Below are 20,523 nucleotides of genomic sequence, written 5' to 3'. Positions count from 1 at the left end.
AAATTGGGGTGTCAAAAGCAAACTATGTGTAAAATGGAGTAGTAGTTTAGTAACTAAATTTGCCATTTTATGAAACATTAAAGATACCAAAGTTAAGGGGCTAAAATTGCAACATCGTAAAAGTACGGGAGAAGGGGGAGGCAAAGCCGGTGAGTTTCCACTGACTTTGTCTTTTAAGTTATAGTATAATGTATATTTTTATAAAACTACTTTTAAAAGACCCAATGTACGGTTGCATAATTAGATACATAAGTTGACGGTAACATAATTATACATGCTTTACATAATTATATGACTTTGATCTAGTATTGATTATAACAATGGGTAATTTTCACGTGAATTATTAAACAAAAACACACACATTCATTTAAAATGTTTTAAAATGCATATCTCTCATTTAGACTGGATGGTGTGGAGTCGTGCTTCCTGCTACGTCACTTTCATAATGATTCACGCACCACTGCCTGAGCATTATGGCTTATACTACAGATCAATTCGCCAGAAGCATAACGAGCACCAATGTGTTAGAAAGAAGCAATCCGAATAAAGATACGTGACAGGGATACACAATTGAATCTTTGAGTGGATTTTGTTAAACATTTATGGTTTAACCATGTTGAAGACAATGATGATAGTGACGACAGAGACGGGTAGAAATAATACTATTTTTTAATATTTTGTTTTAATGTGTCGTGTTTGAATATAATTATTTAGATATTTATTTTATTTGTTGTTCAATTTAGTTATAACTTAAAAAAATATGAATTAAATTTAAATTTAAATTGAAATTAACATAAAATTAATGATTTAGGAATGGTGAGAGAAGCTTTACCAGGATTTATACCACTGCATATTAGTCATGAACGAGAAGCTTAAAACCCTTATGTTTACGTGAAGACCTCCCCGGGCACTATGGGTTGAAATATTTGATGGCCGTGATATGCATAGCGGCGTTACACTTTGGTTTCTCGCTATATTTGGTTACAACCCTCCACTATACACCTAGGTAATACAAGTACTCATAACTCCTTTTTCTTACACATTTGTCACATATTGTATACCCTTACATCTGCGAAGTCATATGACTTCACCACTACACATAGTCATTGTGTTTATTCCACACCATATAACTTAGATAATTCGGATATAAATGTTTACAAACTTATATTATCCCTAACCAATTTTAAATCACACATAAATAGTCACCTTGGAAATAAGAACATGTTCGGCGGTGATGTATTCTTCTGATTTATATTCAAATCAAAGAGGATCCTCGTCAGAGATTCTTCCAATTTTTTCCACTCCATATCATACCCCCTACAACATCCATCTCCCACCCTATAATACCACTACCCTACCCCCAACATCCTCCTCATTCATTCATTCAACAACAAACATGAAGAACCATCTTCTTCTTCTCCCTCTTCTAATCTTCATTGTCATCACCTCCACACAAGCACTTTCAGATCTCGAAGCACTCCTGAAGCTCAAATCATCCATGTTAGCTCCACCCGCCACGTCCGGATTAGACGATTGGCAACCACCAAACCCCAACACAACCAATGCTTCAACCTCACATTGCTCCTTCTCAGGTGTCACGTGCGACGAAAACGCACGTGTCACCTCATTGATCATCTCAAACGTTCCCTTGTACGGAACCATACCACCCGAAATAGGGTTTTTGAACCAGATACTGAATCTTACACTCGTGTGTAACCAACTCACCGGTGAACTGCCTGCAGAGTTGGCGAACTTAACCGCGGTTAAGTTCGTTAACCTCTCAACTAATTCTTTCTCCGGGCAGTTCCCCGGTGAGATTGTAACCGGGATGAATAAGCTTGAAGTTTTTGACGTGTATAATAATAACTTCAGGGGCAAGCTGCCCCTGGAGTTTATCAAGTTGCAAAAGTTGAAAACACTTTTTCTCGGTGGGAATTTCTTCTCTGGAGAAATACCAGAGGAGTACTCAGAGTTTCCGTATTTAAAGAATTTAGGTTTACAAGGTAACGAACTATCCGGTACGATTCCGTGGAGTTTATCACGGTTACCGTATCTCGAACACCTCTGGCTCGGATACTACAATAGTTACTCCGGCGGACTTCCGCCGGAGTTCGGTTCGTTTAAATCATTGAAACTTCTCGACGTCGGAGGAAGTAATCTCTCCGGAGTGATACCAGAAAGTTTGGGGAATTTGAAACAGTTGCATACTCTGTTTCTGCAGTGTAACAATTTTACTGGAGAAATACCGGCGGATTTATCCGGTTTAAGGAGCTTGAAGTCGCTTGACTTGTCAAACAATAATCTTTCTGGGGCGATACCTGAAAGTTTATCAGAGCTGAAGAATTTGACGTTGTTGAATTTGTTTTTGAATCATTTGGCCGGTCCGCTTCCTCCGTTTATTGGTGATTATCCGCATCTGGAGGTGCTTCAGTTGTGGCAGAATAATTTTACGCTTTCGTTGCCGGAGAATTTAGGCCGGAATGGGAGGTTGAAATCGCTTGATGTTACTGGTAACCGCCTTACCGGTACTATTCCGGAAGATTTATGCAAAGGAGGTAATATTTATTCTACGAATATATTTATTAATTTATTGAAAAAAGGTTTTTAAAAAGATGTTTAAGTATAGATAACTAGTGTAGTTAGCGCTCAATAATTAGTGTAATCATGCTACATAAAATTGTAAATTTAGCGGAAGGATTCGGTATAAATAATATTTAGCGTACAAGCAAAACTTTAGTAATTATGGGACTAAAAATTGGACTACGAGTGATAAAATTAACAAGTAGCATAACTATTACTAGTTAGTTCACTTTATTGAATTACAAATTTAACAAATTGAACAAAATGAAGAAGCAAAATGAAACACGTGTCTTTTTTAATCACCTTGTAGTTATTTTTATTTTATTAGACCATGTGTAGTGGACAGAGGATTGGGCGTTTCTTGCCTAATCACGCCCAAAAACGACCCAGCACCGCCCCTGGGCATTTTTTCGAAAGTTTTTTGTTGGGCCTGGCAAAAAAAACTCCAGAATGTTGTTTCAAGCCCGTTTGCTGACTAAGAGCCACATGTTGCTTCATGTCTAAGGCAGGACCTTTGTTTCACTCACCACTACACACATGGTCGTAGGCGTTTTACTATTCTCACGTCCCTCTCTATATATATCTATCTACAGAAAGAGATGAGGAGAGGGCCAAGAGGGTGTGCGAATATTAACTCACTTTTATTATAGAGTAAATTACTTTTTGAGTTGTTTTTCAGTCACTTGAATCCATATTTAAAAAAAAAAATTAACACCCTGAGTCCGTAAACGCTCATCTTAACTCACTTTGATTATGGACTGAAGTGGTTAAAACCACTAAAACACGGGGACTCAAAACGTTATAAAATGAGCGGTTAGAGACCAGTCTAATTAAGTTTTTAATTTTGACCTCAAAGCGTTAAGCCACAAAACACAAAACAGAAACTCAAAAAGTAATTTAGTTTTTATCATAACACTAAATATTCATTACTTTTTGAAAAAATGTAAAAAATTAATTTTTTACCAGTAAGTGGTTTTTTTCTTTTTATCATTTTGTACGTTTGCGCCATTATTTAATTTGTTTGTATTTGACCATTATATATTACATATTCAAACTTTAAAAAAAATGTATAAATTAACATTGTACAACTAATTATGCATAACGTACAACTCATATATGCATAATATACAACCAAACCGTGTTTGACTTTTTCGTTGACCACAGGGAAGTTAGAGGTGTTGATACTAATGGAAAACTACTTCTTCGGACCATTGCCGGAAACCATTGGCAATTGCAAGTCGTTAACGAAGATTCGAATCATGAAAAACTTCTTCAACGGAACAATTCCTGCAAGCATCTTCAGCTTACCCTTGCTCAAGATGCTTGAGCTAGATGACAACTATTTCTCCGGCGAACTTCCGTCGAAAATGTATAGCGAGTCCTTACAAAGCGTATCTATATCGAACAATCGGATCACCGGAACAATACCTCGGGCCATAGGCGGTTTAGTGAACTTAACAACTGTTTCATTGCAGTCGAATTATTTAACCGGTGGGATACCGGAGGAGCTGTTGAATTTGAAAACGTTGTATAAGATTAATGTAAGTGGAAACGGTTTAACTGGTGAGATTCCGGCTTCTATCGGAAGCTGTTCGGAGCTAACTTCGGTTGATTTTAGCCGGAATGAGTTGGATGGTGAGATTCCTAGAGGAGTTTTGAGTTTGTTAAACTTGAACATTCTAAATATCTCTCGGAATAAAATGATCGGTGAGATTCCGAGCAAGTTAGGTCATATGAAGAGCTTGACGGTGTTGGATCTTTCGTTTAATCGATTCTCCGGTCGAGTCCCTTCGGATGGACAGTTAAAGGATTTTAATGACTCGGTGTTCGCTGGAAACCCTGACCTCTGTTCGCCACACGTGGTTCACTGTCCGACTGTATCCCGTTTGAATAAACGATCTATACAGCCGAAATTCTTGATCACGATCATCTGCGTGATTTTGGTAACGTCATTCATTGTCATCGCGTTAATACACATTCGAAAGAGGAAACACATTGAGAAAGCGAAAATGTGGAAGCTAACCGCTTTCCAACGGCTAGATTTCAAAGTCGATGATGTGATCGCGTGTTTGAAGGACGAGAATGTAATCGGTAAAGGTGGTGCGGGGATCGTGTACCGTGGATCAATGCCAAACGGTGTTGATGTCGCGATCAAACGTTTGATTGGTAAAAACCATGGGTTTGACGCGGAGATACAAACTCTGGGACGGATCAAACACCGGCACATTGTTCGGTTACTCGGTTACGTGTCGAATCAGGAAACAAATCTTCTGCTCTACGAGTACATGTCACATGGGAGTTTGGGGGAGATTTTGCACGGGTCAAAAGGGGCGCATTTGCAATGGGAGACACGGTACAAAATCGGGGTGGAATCTGCCAAGGGGTTGTGTTACCTTCACCATGATTGCTCGCCGTTGATTCTTCATCGAGACGTGAAATCGACCAACATACTCCTGGATTCGGATTATGAAGCTCATGTTGCTGATTTTGGGTTGGCTAAGTTCTTGAGGGATGCTGGTGGTTCTGAGTGCATGTCTACCATTGCTGGATCATATGGATACATTGCTCCAGGTACATTTCTTTTATTTTTATACCTTGACGTCATCTTGTTTGTTAAAGCTTCTCTTTATTAGTTCATATACCATAAAAATCAAACATATTTGCTCATTTTGTGGATTTCATGTACATGTCTATGTGAAATGAACGGTTAGACGTTGGCTACTAGCACATTCATTACATATCAAAGTTTATGTCGATTTTTTTTTGTTGACGTGAATGTCACGTAGACTCGATTGTTATTACATTTAAGTTTTTGACCCCATTTGTAAATAAACTTGTAAAAAATTCATTCATAAAAAAATCAATTGATATAAGTTTTGACCCCACTTGTATATATATTTAAAAGAAAATATTCATGTTAGGGGGTGGGGGTGCTCCACTAGCCATCACTCGCGACACCCAATCATCAAACGCCATGTCATCGAGCTTGATTCCATTACTAGTGATGGATTTTTGTGGGGGTGTCCATCACTAGTGATGGAATTTTTTTTATTTTTAAATAATAAATTAACAATAATAATTTCATTTAAATAAAAAACAGTATTGCTAAACATATTTGTGGTTACAACTTAAAAAACATATAAAAATAAAAAGATACATAAAGAAAACCTACTCGTCCGAATCTGGAAATTCCAAACCTAAAGAATCTACAAGTTCAATTAAATCGTATCTCAACCGGTGGAAATTCAAGTGTGTCACCGTCGGAAGACGAAGAGCTATCGGTGTTTAGCGGAAATGAATCGGTCGGAAATTCCATTTATGTAGAGTGTAGAGATGGTATTTTTTTGTGGGGTTAAATGGTTAAAATATATGGTTTATATACAGTGTTTGAGTTTGTTTTTTTAAAATGCAACGGTCCCTCTCCCCAACGGTCACGTTCCCAACGGTAACCTCTATTCTTCACGTGTGATCTTGACGACGCGTGGTCACCTTGGGTGGCAGTGGTGTTCCACGCGTGGTCACCGGCCACAACGGTCCACCACGGAGCGCTCCCACTCCCCTTAGTTTTGTACATTTACCGATTTTGATCATTATTTGTGGGGTAACAACCCATTACTTTTAGGTAGCGTTCGTTTCATGTCATGGAATGGAATGGAATTAGGAAGTTTTTCTTTGTAAAATTGATCTTGGTTGGGGGAGGGAGGAATTTGAAATCCTTCACTCTAATGAAATTTGTGACTATTTCAACATTCCTTAGAAATCCTTCACTCTAATGAAGGAATGGAATGGAATGTTGAAATAGTCACAAATTTCATTGATTAAAGAAATTCATTGGATTTCAAAGAAAAGCTTCCTAATTCCATCCCATTCCATTCCATGAAACGAACGCTACCTTAGTTTTCTCATTCGTGTTAGTTTGCACATTATTAATTGTTAAATCCTGGTAGCAAGTTATTATATTAATTTTTCACATTTTTTTATACATTGAGTGATGTTGTAAAGTGAGAAAATGCGTTGGTTTATTCTTTATTTAATCTAATTGTTATAAATGTGGTCTGTTGCAGAGTATGCTTACACCTTAAAGGTGGATGAGAAGACTGACGTCTACAGTTTTGGAGTGGTGCTTCTGGAGCTAATCGCGGGCAAGAAGCCCGTGGGTCAGTTTGGTGATGGGGTGGATATTGTGAGGTGGGTTAGAGAGACCATCTCAGAGATCCCTGAGCCATCGGATGCTGCTGCTGTGCTATCGGTGTTGGATTCAAGGCTCCACGGTTACATTCTCTCGAGCGTAATCGATATGTTCAAGATTGCAATGATGTGTGTGGAGGACGAGAGCACGGCTCGTCCTACCATGAGGGAGGTTGTTCACATGCTAACAAACCCGCCTCTGCACCAGCCGTGTGTGCTCACTAGTTGAGCATTACGCGAACATGGTTCTAAATTGTACAGGAGTGACTTTTTGGAATGAATAATTTGGGTGAAAACTAATGTACAACTCGCATTGCACCGGGTGTAATTTAGTTCTCCATGAACTACAACTTTTGTTGCTTATATATATGAACGCCTTGAATGAATCGAATGAAGCTTATATATTTTCGTTTTATTATACATGTGATGACATTTTCGGCTACAAGTAAATAGTAAAGCTAAGGGGGAGTTAAGGTGGCGGGTCGGTGCCGAGGGGAACACCCCCTCCCCCTTGATTGAAGCTCGGTGTCTTCGTTGATAATTCCCCGACCTCGGAAGATATGTATATGTTCGTATCAAAGGATAAATATGTATTTGGGATAAATTACCGATTCGGTGAAACAATATCTCGCAAGCTATGTTTTAAAAACTGGTTCAAACCGGCCGGTAGTACCGGTTGAACCGTTTTTTAGTCATATCCGGTATGGTATAAAAACCGGATTTTAAAACTTGCTCGCAAGATAAGATATATATTTTTGAACATAAAATATATTATTTTTACTAAACGAATCAATCGTGTAAAGACACGGGTTTATATAAAGGGGTATTTTTCCTTGGGGTTCCGTTCCATATTTCATATAGATAGAAGTATTTTACTATTATTATATGTTAAATGAGACCAAAAAGACGAAATGGAAATAAAAATTCTAGATTTTAATAGAGGAGATAACGATGTGGAAAACAAGACAGGAATTCTCTACAATGACACTGTAGACCAATGGAAGGGATGTAGCGCAGCTTGGTAGCGCGTTTGTTTTGGGTACAAAATGTCACGGGTTCAAATCCTGTCATCCCTACCTATTACTGCTCCTTTGAGCAGTATACATGTATAATTATCTCAAGGGTTTTCGAAACTCAAAAACAATATTAAGTCTTAACAAGAATTGGTGAAAGACTTGTACATGAAACAAACAATTAGACCTGAGTGTCTTAACGAAGTAGGACACTTATAGGTCGGAGACAATACACTCGACTTTGAGTTTTGCTAACTTTGTGTGGAACACAAATAGTGAGTTCCACGGCCCCTCTTTTAAATATTTTTGTTTTAAAAAATAAGGGGGATACATGTGCTCAAATAGTATGGTAGTTAGAGAATGAAATCAACCAGATCTCTTTTATGTGTGCATAAATGGTAGAGATTGCCCTCGGGGTAAACCACACGGGGAATACTAATTATAGTAGCCATTAATCACTTCACGAGCCGCGGAACAATTGGATAGATCTATTGAGTATTGGCAAGCTCCACTCCTGATCCATGAAACCCTGTGTGAGTGCTTTTGTGTCCTACTAGTCGTGCATCACTTGGATTTAGTGATTTGGTACGGCGGAAACATTGTCAAGGTTTGGTTACTAGGTTATTGTTATGGGTGGAATTTTGAACCCATATCCTGACAATATATCTTGATTTTATGTTTCTTATATGCGATCAGGATACCAAACTAGGATATTGGTGATATCTTGTGGAGTATCTTGGTCATTACTAACAATTTGCTTGTAGATGTTGGCTACAATGGACTAACGTTCATGAGAACCATGTCACCCTGAAGACTCGCTCAAATTGGTTAGGAAAAAGACGTTGAAGCCGGAAGAAGTGGTCTACAACGGTCATTAGGGAGTATTCATATTATCCCGGAATTGTAGGATAGTTTGTTATTTTGTATAACTATAAATAACGGGTGCCGGATCGTAGGAACACACTCACTTTCGAGCTCTCATACTCGTACACTCTCATTTCTAGCTGCAAACACACTTTAACACTCACAATTCACAATCATTGTAACACTTAGATTCGATCCGAGCATTATCCTGCAACTATATCCTGGTTATTCAAGCAATAAGAAGAACAAGACAGCCGACGATTGTCAGCTCCTGAGGTTTTATACCGGAGATCTGGATTGATCAAGGGCTTTCCTCGTATATCTCGTGTCAACCTTTACATTTATCGCTCATTGTTTGATTATTGATATAGTTTTATATCCTCAAGCTATATCCTGAAACTGTTTTCATAAATGATCAATTTAACATATCTTTTGCAAACATCATTAGCATACTAACTCACAAACTAATTTGATCACTTAATTGCTTCGGTAATTTGTGACCAAAACAATTTGGCGCTCACTGTGGGGCAAGTGGTGCTATTTCTACTAAAAGATTTGTTAAAATCATTACTTGGTTTTCTATTTTCAAAACTTTTTACACAACTATTTTCAATTGTCTCTCAATCAAATATGAGCTCTACGGAACGCAAGGGCAAAGCCTTAAAAAGCCCTAAAAACATGCCATATATTAAAAATATTGCATAAAATGTCAAACAACCAAACAACAAATGGTTTTGTTTTATTTTATTTTAGGAATGCCCTACGGTCCGCAAAGGTGTCTGTAGGCAGCAGCTTCCAAAATTCCCGAATTTTACTTTAAAACTCACCTTCCAACCACCCAAACACCCAACTAACCTCATTAAAACACCAAACCCTAATACCACATTATAAATACCCCTCCCCCACATCTCCTAAACACTTGATACTCTCTCAAATCACTCTCTAATTCTCTCAATCCTTCAAGAAATCTCCAAGTTGGCAGATTATACTCAAGTCCAAAACAGTGAGTTTTGGACTTTATTCTTCATATATCCTTCTTAACTCTTGCTTTCAACCTGCTTGGATAACCTCTATGAGTGTTACCACACGTTTACCATGGTAAACCAAGTTGGTACATCACTATTTTGAGGTCCAAAGTTAGGTTTATTTTTTGTTTTGCTTAAAAACTTACATACTTGTTCATCTTCTTTAAAACTTTGGGACATCTTCAAGTTGCCAACAAATCCCTATGTTGGATAGGTTTTTGTAACGCCCAGCGTCCCTAAACTTTAGACATTTGTCAGGATTAGTCCCTGAAATTTAACTATTGTCATTTTGGGTCCCTAAACTATGATATATGTTGGAATGCCTAATTCTATATAATTGGAATGCCTAATTTGGAATGCCTAATTCTCTGTATTTGGAATGTCTAAATCTATATGTGGAACGTCTAAACCTATGTGTTGGAATGTCTAAGTCTATGTGTTGAAATGTCAAAATCTATGATTTGAAATGCCTAAATTCATATACTTGGAATGTCTAAACATATATTGGAATGTCTAAATCTATGTTGGAATGCCTAAATCAATTGGGTGCACTTGATTCTTGGTTGAACGAGAGACTAGAGTCTTGTCACTGGCGGAATCTATAAAATTGGTGAAACTTTTGTATTAATACTATAATCCAGTTATTCTATTACCTAATGTTATGCAACGCTTAATCTAACTCGCAAAACGAAGACGAGAACGCGAGAAGGATTGGATTGGCCAAGTGGCAATCCGATCGGATGACCACCCGATCGGATGGCCACTCGATCGATCGGCCATCCGATCCATGCTGCACCGCCTGTACTTCTCTCCACACTATAAATAGGCCTGTCACATCACTTTATTCCCTGATGTGACAGCCCTGTTCGACCAGACACACGCACACTACATTCCTTCATTTTCTCGGTGATTTTGGTACGTTTTAGGCTAGATTCTTGTACTTTCTTGATCTACACTTCATTCTCTACGTGATTCTCCTTTGAAATCACGCTTTTCACCGTGAAATCTCCCAGATCTGAGTTCTTGAGGGTGATGTCATCATGGTGGTTTGTACAAACTACTATATGACGTCATTTCTGGCAAGATCTAGCTTGGATCTAAGGAATTTCATACGTTTTTACACTAAATTTAAGTTAAATCTAGACTTTTTCATATAAAACTTAAGTGTCTTCATCTTTTCTTCAATGTTTTACTTTAAACGGTGAGATCCGGTTCTGAACAGACTATAGACTTGATTATTAGTCTAGAGTCGGCTTAGAAATGGATTTCTACCGGAGAAGGATGGCCGGAATATGGATTTTGACATAAATGTTATCGCGGGCAGTTAACTGATCGGACTGATGTGGTTCCCATCCGATCAGAACGGTTGTGTGCTGATGAGTTTACCATTGTATTAATTCGTACCATGTCGTCATCGTTAAACTTAGAAATTTTACAAAATGGTAAACGGAACAAGGATCGCCCGATCGAGTGGCAATCCGATCGGACAGCCGCCCGATCGGACAACCACCCGATCAGGTGACACTGGTCTCGAAGCCTTGAAACTTTGAAACCTTCAAACACTTAGAAACTTTTTTAGAAACTTGAAACTTGGAACCCTTAATCGAATGGCAACCCGATAGGATAGCAATCCGATCGAGCAGCCACCCGATCAGAGGAACCAAAGCACTTGACACTTGGATCAAGTGACCACCCGATCGGACAGCCATCCGATCGGACAACCACCCGTTCCCACCTACACTAAGTCACCCGATCGACTGGTAATCCGATCGGATAGCCATCTGATCGCACAGCCATCCGATCCAGTGACTGTCCCGACACTTCGCACAATCTCGTTATTCTGCCCGGTTCTTATCCTATTGTAATCTAATCAGGCTAATTCTAAAAAGAGCTCCCTTTGATCCAATAACTGTTGTGACAACTCGTAATTCCGAACCTATCTTTGTGTAATATCTGTGAACATGACACGACTTTATGAATTTGAATGATTAATTGAATGCTATGAGATTGTATGTGTGTACTTGAACCGAACCACACAACACACACTCAATCACACAAGCCCATTCGGGCTTTACACTTGCACTCGAACATAGGGCAGCCCATGTAGGGGTCGGCCCACTTCTTTTAATCGTGTAAACACCCATCATTGGGGTGGGTTCTCTCATTTTTGGTTACAATCACCTCACATCACACAAACCCTAGTTTTCCCTCATCCTTTCTCTCTCAACCGGACGACAAGCATTCCTCCCTCATCAAAGATCTTCTTGATTCGGATCACCCTCCTCACCTACTTCCAATCGGTTAGTGTTGTATGATTGATAATATTATGTTGTGTGGGATGTAATAGTCTTGAATGATAACCTAGGGTTCTTGATAGCATGATTTAGTATGATGATAATTGATAGCGTTTTAATAATGATCATGTGTTAATGTTCTAGCCAATCGGATATGTGATTGTTGTTATTGTTCGGCTATCATGTCTTGTTTGCGAATTAGGTTGCATGATAATCTGGATGTTATGAATCGGATCAGAATAAGGATTTAAGATGTTATGTTTGATCAATGATGTTTCGGCTGTGATGTATCGGACTTGAATAAGTATCGAGTTGTTATATTTGCTTGCTATGCTTAATAGTTAGGCTTGATATGTAATTAGGGTTCTTGTGGATTGAATGATAATTGGCTAGCTTGATCGATTGTATCTTGATTGGAAAATAAGAAAACTGTTGATTGATTGTAAATTTGGAAACCTTGTAATTGAGTGGCATGATAAATGTTTGTAACCGAATAAGCATGATATCCGGATAATTAACCCACTCGCACAAAATCTCTTGGTCGCACAAGAGGACCTGAACGCACAAACAGTCCTCAGTCGCACAAGTGATGCTTTTTGATTTACTGTTGGGCCTCAAGCCCAATGGATCAATCACACAACCCAACTCAGTCGCACAAGGCTAACCGGGTCGCATAAGATTGACTGGATCGCACATGCTGCATGTGTTTAACGGTTGGGCCTTCAAGCCCAAAATGAGTCGCACAAGACACATGAACCGCACAAGATGGTTATCTGTTTTAATGGTTGGGCCGTAGACATGGGCTGGGTAATAGAGCTGATCGCACAAATCATATGTTTTGTTTAACTGTTTGGGCCGGATGATATGTTGGGCTGGGCTAGCTCAGATCGCACAACCCGGCCGGATCGCACAACCCAATCCGGACCGTACAAGTCGCATATGTGTTTTTATTTGGGCCGAGATGTGTTACTTGTCTGTATGATAGTTGGGCCGGTTACTTAGTTAATCGCTTATGATGTTGGGCCAGGAACTATGGGCTTATTAAATCGTACAAGTTCGAATATGTTATGATTGTTAACTTGTATTGCTTAACTGCTAAGTGTTGCCATGATCTCTACGTGTTTGTAACGTGTTAACTCTGTGTAACCATACGTGCTTTACTTGAACAAAACCTGACTCGTATGATAAACATGCTAGGACGTGGTTGATCACATTGTAGCTTAACTGAATCTTTTCGTGTATCATACCGAGCAACCCCAGGTGAGTTCATTGCATTTTCTCAAGCATGCGTCCCGGTGGTTTGGGACAACTGGTAAACTTTTGGAAGGGAAACTTGGGGTAAACAACTGGATCATAGAAACAATCATCTACCGGATTGCCTGTAAGGCAATGGGGTAATTAGTTGATAGCGCTATTAGGTTTGGCACCCTCACACCGGGCCGTAAGGATGGGCGTGAACTAATTACTAGGACAACTTGTGAATATAACGCGGATATAAGACCTCCTACAGCTTGTCAAGGTTGTTTGATACCTTGACTTTGACCAATGCCTGTAGGGCATTGGGGTTAGGCATTCCCATCATTGACGCTGCATACGGTACAACATAGCAAACGGTCGTTAAGGGGTACCCACTCCCCGGATACATATGGGCACACTCCCTAGGGTATCTAACATGAGCAACATCGTAACACAACATTGAATCGCATTAACATACATCTGGTAACTCAACACGTTAACAAAACCTTGAACTCACCAGCGTAGTCTGGCACACTTGTTTGCATGCTTGTAGGTCATTAACGTTTGGAACATGGACTTGCTATCTGGGAGTGCTGGAGTGGTCATGGATCGAGGCTTTCGGATTAACTTACATTTGATACATTGGTTTTAAGTATTATTATGAAACAATTGCTAAACGACTTATTACATGCTTCCGCTACACAACATTTTGGGAATTGATATCATGATGACATTTTATTTCAGTGATTAATGACATGTTTTATTTAAGTATTTACCATTGGTTCAATGTGATTGGTGGCTCGAACTCTGATGCGTAACACGCCTCGCAGGGTTTCCGCAGGTGGAATTTTGGGGGTGTTACAACTGTAGGATCGTGTTTCGACCCGGACGAGTCGTTCAGAGGAGTTTTGATCAGATACAGGTGCGGAAAACAAGTATCTGACTTAGAAACAGCTAGCAAATCACTTTAAACACCTTGTTGTATTGATATCTGACAGGTTACATTCAAATCTCACACCGGCAGCACTTCGGTATGAATTACAAGACTCTGTTACATGGTTTCGCTTATGTGACCCTTTATATAGGGCTTGAGGTTTCGCTCCAACAAACATGACATATGAGCGAAACCCTCACATAACCATAAAAGCGAAACCATCTACTGACATATAAGCGAAACCTCTAGGACCATATAAGCGAAACCCTGACCTAGAATACATACAATCTCCTGTTTTCTCGTATAACGTGCCCTAATCTAACAATCTAAGACTAAGACTCGATACAAGACGAAGTCGACAGATGTAGTGCACCAACAAACTTCCCTTCAGATGTTGACGAGTCGTTCATCGAGTCTTTTACAATACTGTGTCTTCACTTCTTCAGTCTTGATCAGTCTCTGGGCTTCTCTCTCTCTATCTTCATCTCTTTCTCTTTTAACACCAACAAACTTCTTCTCTTTAGATGTTGACATCTTCTAAATCCATCATCATCAACATGCACTCCCCTTCAAATGTTAACTCTTCCTGCATAAAACTCTACCACAATCATAAGTTTTATGATAAACATTTAAGTATATAGACACCACTTGAAGATCACGAACAAGTATATCAATTTGTTTCTGATGAACCACTTACAACTATATCGTTTTTCTTATCAAAACAACACATACTCCCAAAACATCTGTTCATCATGTTTAGCACTTGGAATTTTGAAAATCAGCTTTTCAAGGTCAGTTGTCGAAAATCTTTTTGAATTTTTCAAAATTTATGCTAAAACACACCGAAAATCTTTTTGGATTTTCTGAAAGAAATTAATTAACATCACTTGCAAAGACAAAGACTAACACTAAGTGATTAATGACATGTTTTATTTAAGTATTATTATGAAACAATTGCTAAACGACTTATTACATGCTTCCGCTACACAACATTTTGGGAATTGATATCATGATGACATTTTATTTCAGTGATTAATGACATGTTTTATTTAAGTATTTACCATTGGTTCAATGTGATTGGTGGCTCGAACTCTGATGCGTAACACGCCTCGCGGGGTTTCCGCAGGTGGAATTTTGGGGGTGTTACAGTTGGTATCAGAGCCACTGGTTATAGTGAACTAGGTTTTAAAACGTTTTTGTAAAACCAGACTATAACCGAACACCTTCGAAGATCGATCATGACACTCAGCTCCAGATTGCAAGGTTCGTCTTTCGTATACTCATTGTACTACGTAACTAGTGGACACTTACATGTGATATTGCATGCTGGTGCACGTTAAACACGATAGTATGAACTTACGTATCCCTTGCACATGCTATATGACTAATAGGGTGGTAATTCCCTAAACATTCGTGACTTATGTTATGTGATGCTCTATGTTTACTATTCGAGTTGGGGGAACCATTCGACATGAGTTAGGAGGAGCTGAGATGAGCATGCAAATCACAATATTATTGTGGGTGCACACATAATAATAATGTGGGGTGCATGCGAGTCCCAGTGAGGCCTAACAAGTGAAGGAGGGGTTCCGCTCTGTTAATTGATCAGTGTGAAACGTAACAAACTAATAGGAGTCATAACAGTGATCGTCTCCTACTCAAATGTGACTTTCTCACCTCTCTTTGAATCCTTTTGAAATCGTAATGCTATCGAGTATTACTTGAACGTCCCTTTGAACGCCTAGCGAACCAAGTAGAATGCTAGGTGCTTGTACGAACGTCCCTGAGTGGATGTCGCAGCGTCCATGATTGGTTTATACCCCTTTTCTTTCCCCCTCACTCCTCTTTGTTGTTGGAACTCAATATACTCACATCTCAGACCCTGAAGGGCGGTCACACCTGCAACACTCTAGAAACCTACCGTGTTTTACCCGGTCAACTTGTGAGGACGATGGGCATAAGGGTAGATTCAGTACTCTACCGATTTCAGCATTTGAACGACTCCAATTATTGACAATGAACATCAACGATTTGACCCCAAACGAATCCTTAATTCTGGTCAGCAACTTATGGGAGCCGACTTTTATGAATCAATCGAAACGTAAACGATGACAATCGACCAGGATGTGGACTGTGTAACTTCCAACACAATGAGTAGCACCCCGGAACTTAGCACGAATTATGAAGAGATGGACATCGTTGGAGAAGGATCGTAGAGTCCTGTTTCGAGCAACAACATTAGAAGCAACAACCATCGTGACATCAAGGTACTTGTAATAGTAGTTTACAGCATGGAAATGAAGGTGCCTACGGCATGTGATGGCAGTTGATGATTCAAAACGACAACAACCAAGGGAGCGATGACAGTATGGTAGAAATCTGTGTGATTGTAACAATAACACCGGCAGTGGTACTCGCGAAAGGACATTTAGGATTGACGTGGGCGACGACAGGACAACAACAACATGGTAGTTTGGATGGATAGCAAATCGCTTCAGCTCGATTCCGTTTAACCCTGATGCTTCTTGAAACCAAACCTGTTATGAAACCGGCTGATGGCAGGACAGCGGAAACCGCATATGATAGTTGGGATGCAAACTCGATATTGCGAGGGACGGACATTCGACACCGGTGTTACCTCTACTATCCTTGGTAGTTACAGCGCAATAGTTAGTGTTGGTGGGTTATTAGGACATATCGCCCGGACGTACCCTGTGAGAAGAAATATAGCGTCACTATATGCTCTAAAGTACCAGAGTGGTGAAAAGATTAGCATCATGTCAGTAATGACAGCCTCGGAAGCGCCTATGGAAGAAGGACCTCACTGTATTAGCAACTATATCTAATGATCAGACTAAGTAGGATAGGATCGAGAACCCACCGATTGTTGTGACTCATCTCAAAGTGCAATTGGAGGAGCTTTCAGGTCTACTACCACAACTATTAGTCAGAAACTCCGTGATCTCACGATTAGAGGGAGCTCCGAATACTCATACTCTTACCGCCTTACACCAGGAGGGTTGTAAGAACTGTAAAATCTACTGCGAGAACTGTTGAACAGGAGTTTTGTCGAACCTAATTCTCACTTTGGGAAGCCCCAGTTATATCCGTGAAGATAAGCCTTTTTGTGTGTACGTACCAATTATCGAGCACCCATCGAGACGACAGTTGAGAACCATTTACCGCGGCTATGTACCGAAAACCGATTGACTAGTTACAAGAGACGAGCTTTCATTCAAGGAGTAAGTTACGAGCGCATTATTATCAGATGGAAACCCAAGGGGAGAAAGTTCTTAAAGAAGCTTACCAGACGCAATTCGGCCATACAACTCTGTACTCCATGACCTTTAGACTGATCATCACACCAGCAGCCTCATGGATCATGCGAACCGCCCATGCGATTGGGTGACATTTTGAACCCTTTTCAGGAGAAAGGAACATCATGGACAACTTCGTATTTTATTTGAGAGCTCCTGGGGGAGGCGCCACACCGCGCGAAGTCTTGATAAATGTAGCTTCTGAATTCGAGAGGTACCTTTTGGGTAATGTAATCAACAAAGTGGGAATGCACGTGAATCTCGCTAAGACCCGTTTTCTTTGGAAATTGATCGACACTAAAAGTCCTTCGAGGATACAACAATTTCTTGGTTCCGCTTGATTTATCACAGGAATTTCAAAGGCCGCATAGCTTAGATCCCTTTAGCACAGCGGGGTGCCGTGTTCGCGAAAGACAGAACATGAGGACGTCTCTTCAGCTTTCGAATCCTAATTCAGTAAGGTACTGAGCCTCATTTTTACCCAGGGGCATGGGTAATACAGTGGTATATCATTATGTTTTGAATTAAAGTCCCAGTTACACGTCGACGCAACACGAGAGAGTAACGACTTACGAAGAACTGCATGACACACAACTGGTGGTGGAAACCGTGGTCTTTGGAATTACACGGAGGCATTACTTGGACGGTACCAAATGCGTTACTTATACCGATCACAAGGGCCTTCCGTGTACTCTGGTTTCGAAAGAGCTAAATCAGTAAATGGCATCGTTGGATGGAACTTCTGAGTGGATTATGACTGTGGAACCTGAACGTGTATGGACTTTGCAGCTCGTCATTGACTCTGACCCACCTGACCCAACTCGTTCTGTACAAACTAGGGAACTAACGGGAGAGAATTCTCAAGTTGAGTCCATGCGGGGCATGGAAGAGTAACCTTGGTGAAACGAACGATATTCATTAACTCATAGAACAACTATAAATCTCATTTCACAGCAACGGTAGGGAAGTTGTGGTTAGCAAAACACACCGGCTTCGAAAATTCTATTCAACTGGATTTTAAAGAAAGATGTTTGGGCAGGTAAACCTTGTACTGATGATTGGGCATGAAAACCCGTCTAACAATGTATGGGTATGACTTTTTGACTTTGGGAAAAGTCAAGGCGAAGCATAAGAAACTGGCAACACCTATGTGGAAGATGGGAGCAGGCTGCTATGAGTGCTGCCACTAGTCTATTCACAACTCGAAATGGAAACACAAACAGTAACAATCGCTGATCGCTGAATGCGACCAGCACACCTCCTTGCAGTCAAGGGAACTGATGAGTCTTCTCAGCTTGTGAAAATTTCTCTGGAAGAGACGGATTATTGGCATGAGGACAATCGAGCAAAGTGACGAACCATCTGAGCACACGAAGGCATGTTGTAAGTATGTGCATAACTGACTTTAGTAAACGTTTGGGAAGGACACTTATCTTGGGGAGAAACTCTAATGCAGCTGCACCACGATAGTATGCATACAGCCCATGCTGAGGCATAACCTGGACAGTAACTCTAATCTCCTTGTTGGACTAACGTAGTTGACGACGTAATCGCAGGTCCAGGACTTGAGCTCAAAACCCTCGAACATTGCTTAGATCGGAAATAGTTTGATGGCAGCGCATGAGCGCTAGGAAAGCTGATTAGCTTAGGAAACACTGGGAGTTTGTTGTAGGCAAACGTGTCATATCGAAAGCATCACCCTGGGGGGGGTGCGGTATACTATAGAAAACATGGCCAACTTACTTTACGACGCGTGAGACATTCGGATTACTGGAACAAACGGTGACTTGGCTCACAAACTCAGGCTAATTGATGAAACGGATAACTATCGTAATGGTATGTATGCCTTAGGTTTAAGGCAGTGGTTGCCCGATGAAACCCTGGTGATACCCTTACCGGAATTTGAGGTCATCGGATCAGTTGTATATATCAGGGAATCTATCGAAAGCATGGGCTAAGAAGTCAAGGTTCGCTAGCATGAGTCATATGACAATCGTGAGGGCTTGTTAAACTTCAATACGAGGACTGAAGTTCACATAGGAACGGAAGGATATGTTAAAACTTCAATGTTCTCAATTGTTCAAAGGATTGAACCAACTCTTGATATCACTGGTGAATTTCGGGACGAAATTTCTTTCAAGTTGGGGAGGATGTGACACCCCAGGAAAACCAGCAAACGATATAACTTACCTAGCTTTAACTTATCTAGCTTTCTCAGTGAGTGCGTACCAAATTTCGGGACGAAATTTCTTTTTAGTTGGGGATACTGTGACAACTCGTAATTCCGAACCTATCTTTGTGTAATATCTGTGAACATGACACGACTTTATGAATTTGAATGATTAATTGAATGCTATGAGATTGTATGTGTGTACTTGAACCGAACCACACAACACACACTCAATCGCACAAGCCCATTCGGGCTTTACACTTGCACTCGAACATAGGGCAGCCCATGTAGGGGTCGGCCCACTTCTTTTAATCATGTAAACACCCATCATTGGGGTGGGTTCTCTCATTTTTGGTTACAATCACCTCACATCACACAAACCCTAGTTTTCCCTCATCCTTTCTCTCTCAACCGGACGACAAGCATTCCTCCCTCATCAAAGATCTTCTTGATTCGGATCACCCTCCTCACCTACTTCCAATCGGTTAGTGTTGTATGATTGATAATATTATGTTGTGTGGGATGTAATAGTCTTGAATGATAACCTAGGGTTCTTGATAGCATGATTTAGTATGATGATAATTGATAGCGTTTTAATAATGATCATGTGTTAATGTTCTAGCCAATCGGATATGTGATTGTAGTTATTGTTCGGCTATCATGTCTTGTTTGCGAATTAGGTTGCATGATAATCTGGATGTTATGAATCGGATCAGAATAAGGATTTAAGATGTTATGTTTGATCAATGATGTTTCGGCTGTGATGTATCGGACTTGAATAAGTATCGAGTTGTTATATTTGCTTGCTATGCTTAATAGTTAGGCTTGATATGTAATTAGGGTTCTTGTGGATTGAATGATAATTGGCTAGCTTGATCGATTGTATCTTGATTGGAAAATAA

At 40.0% G+C, this 20,523-nt stretch overlaps 1 protein-coding gene and 1 non-coding gene across 2 annotated transcripts; both read left to right on the top strand.

The window, feature by feature from the left end:
• The first annotated feature begins 1,116 nt into the window (after positions 1-1,116).
• Positions 1,117-7,183, top strand: LOC110908232 (receptor protein kinase CLAVATA1). The gene is made up of 3 exons (XM_022153150.2): positions 1,117-2,555; positions 3,745-5,151; positions 6,645-7,183. Exons 1-3 carry the CDS (start codon positions 1,235-1,237, stop codon positions 6,995-6,997), a joined length of 3,081 nt encoding a protein of 1,026 aa, XP_022008842.1. The 5' UTR covers positions 1,117-1,234; the 3' UTR covers positions 6,998-7,183.
• Positions 7,184-7,770: 587 nt separating this feature from the next.
• TRNAP-UGG lies at positions 7,771-7,844 on the top strand. Its single transcript has one exon. It is a non-coding gene; the product is annotated as a tRNA-Pro (tRNA).
• The last annotated feature ends 12,679 nt before the right edge of the window (positions 7,845-20,523 follow it).

This window comes from Helianthus annuus, chromosome 14 (genome assembly GCF_002127325.2).
Source record: "Helianthus annuus cultivar XRQ/B chromosome 14, HanXRQr2.0-SUNRISE, whole genome shotgun sequence".
NCBI lineage: Eukaryota > Viridiplantae > Streptophyta > Magnoliopsida > Asterales > Asteraceae > Helianthus > Helianthus annuus.
Note: the sequence above shows the minus strand (reverse complement) of the source record. Positions and strands in the feature narration are given on the sequence as shown.

Coding starts and splice junctions, on each gene's coding strand:
- LOC110908232 (XM_022153150.2), top strand. CDS start 1,235: ATGTATTCTTCTGATTTATATTCAAATCAAAGAGGATCCTCGTCAGAG. Junction 2,556..3,744: donor GGAAGATTTATGCAAAGGAG/GTAATATTTATT, acceptor CGTTGACCACAG/GGAAGTTAGAGGTGTTGATA. Junction 5,152..6,644: donor ATATGGATACATTGCTCCAG/GTACATTTCTTT, acceptor GGTCTGTTGCAG/AGTATGCTTACACCTTAAAG.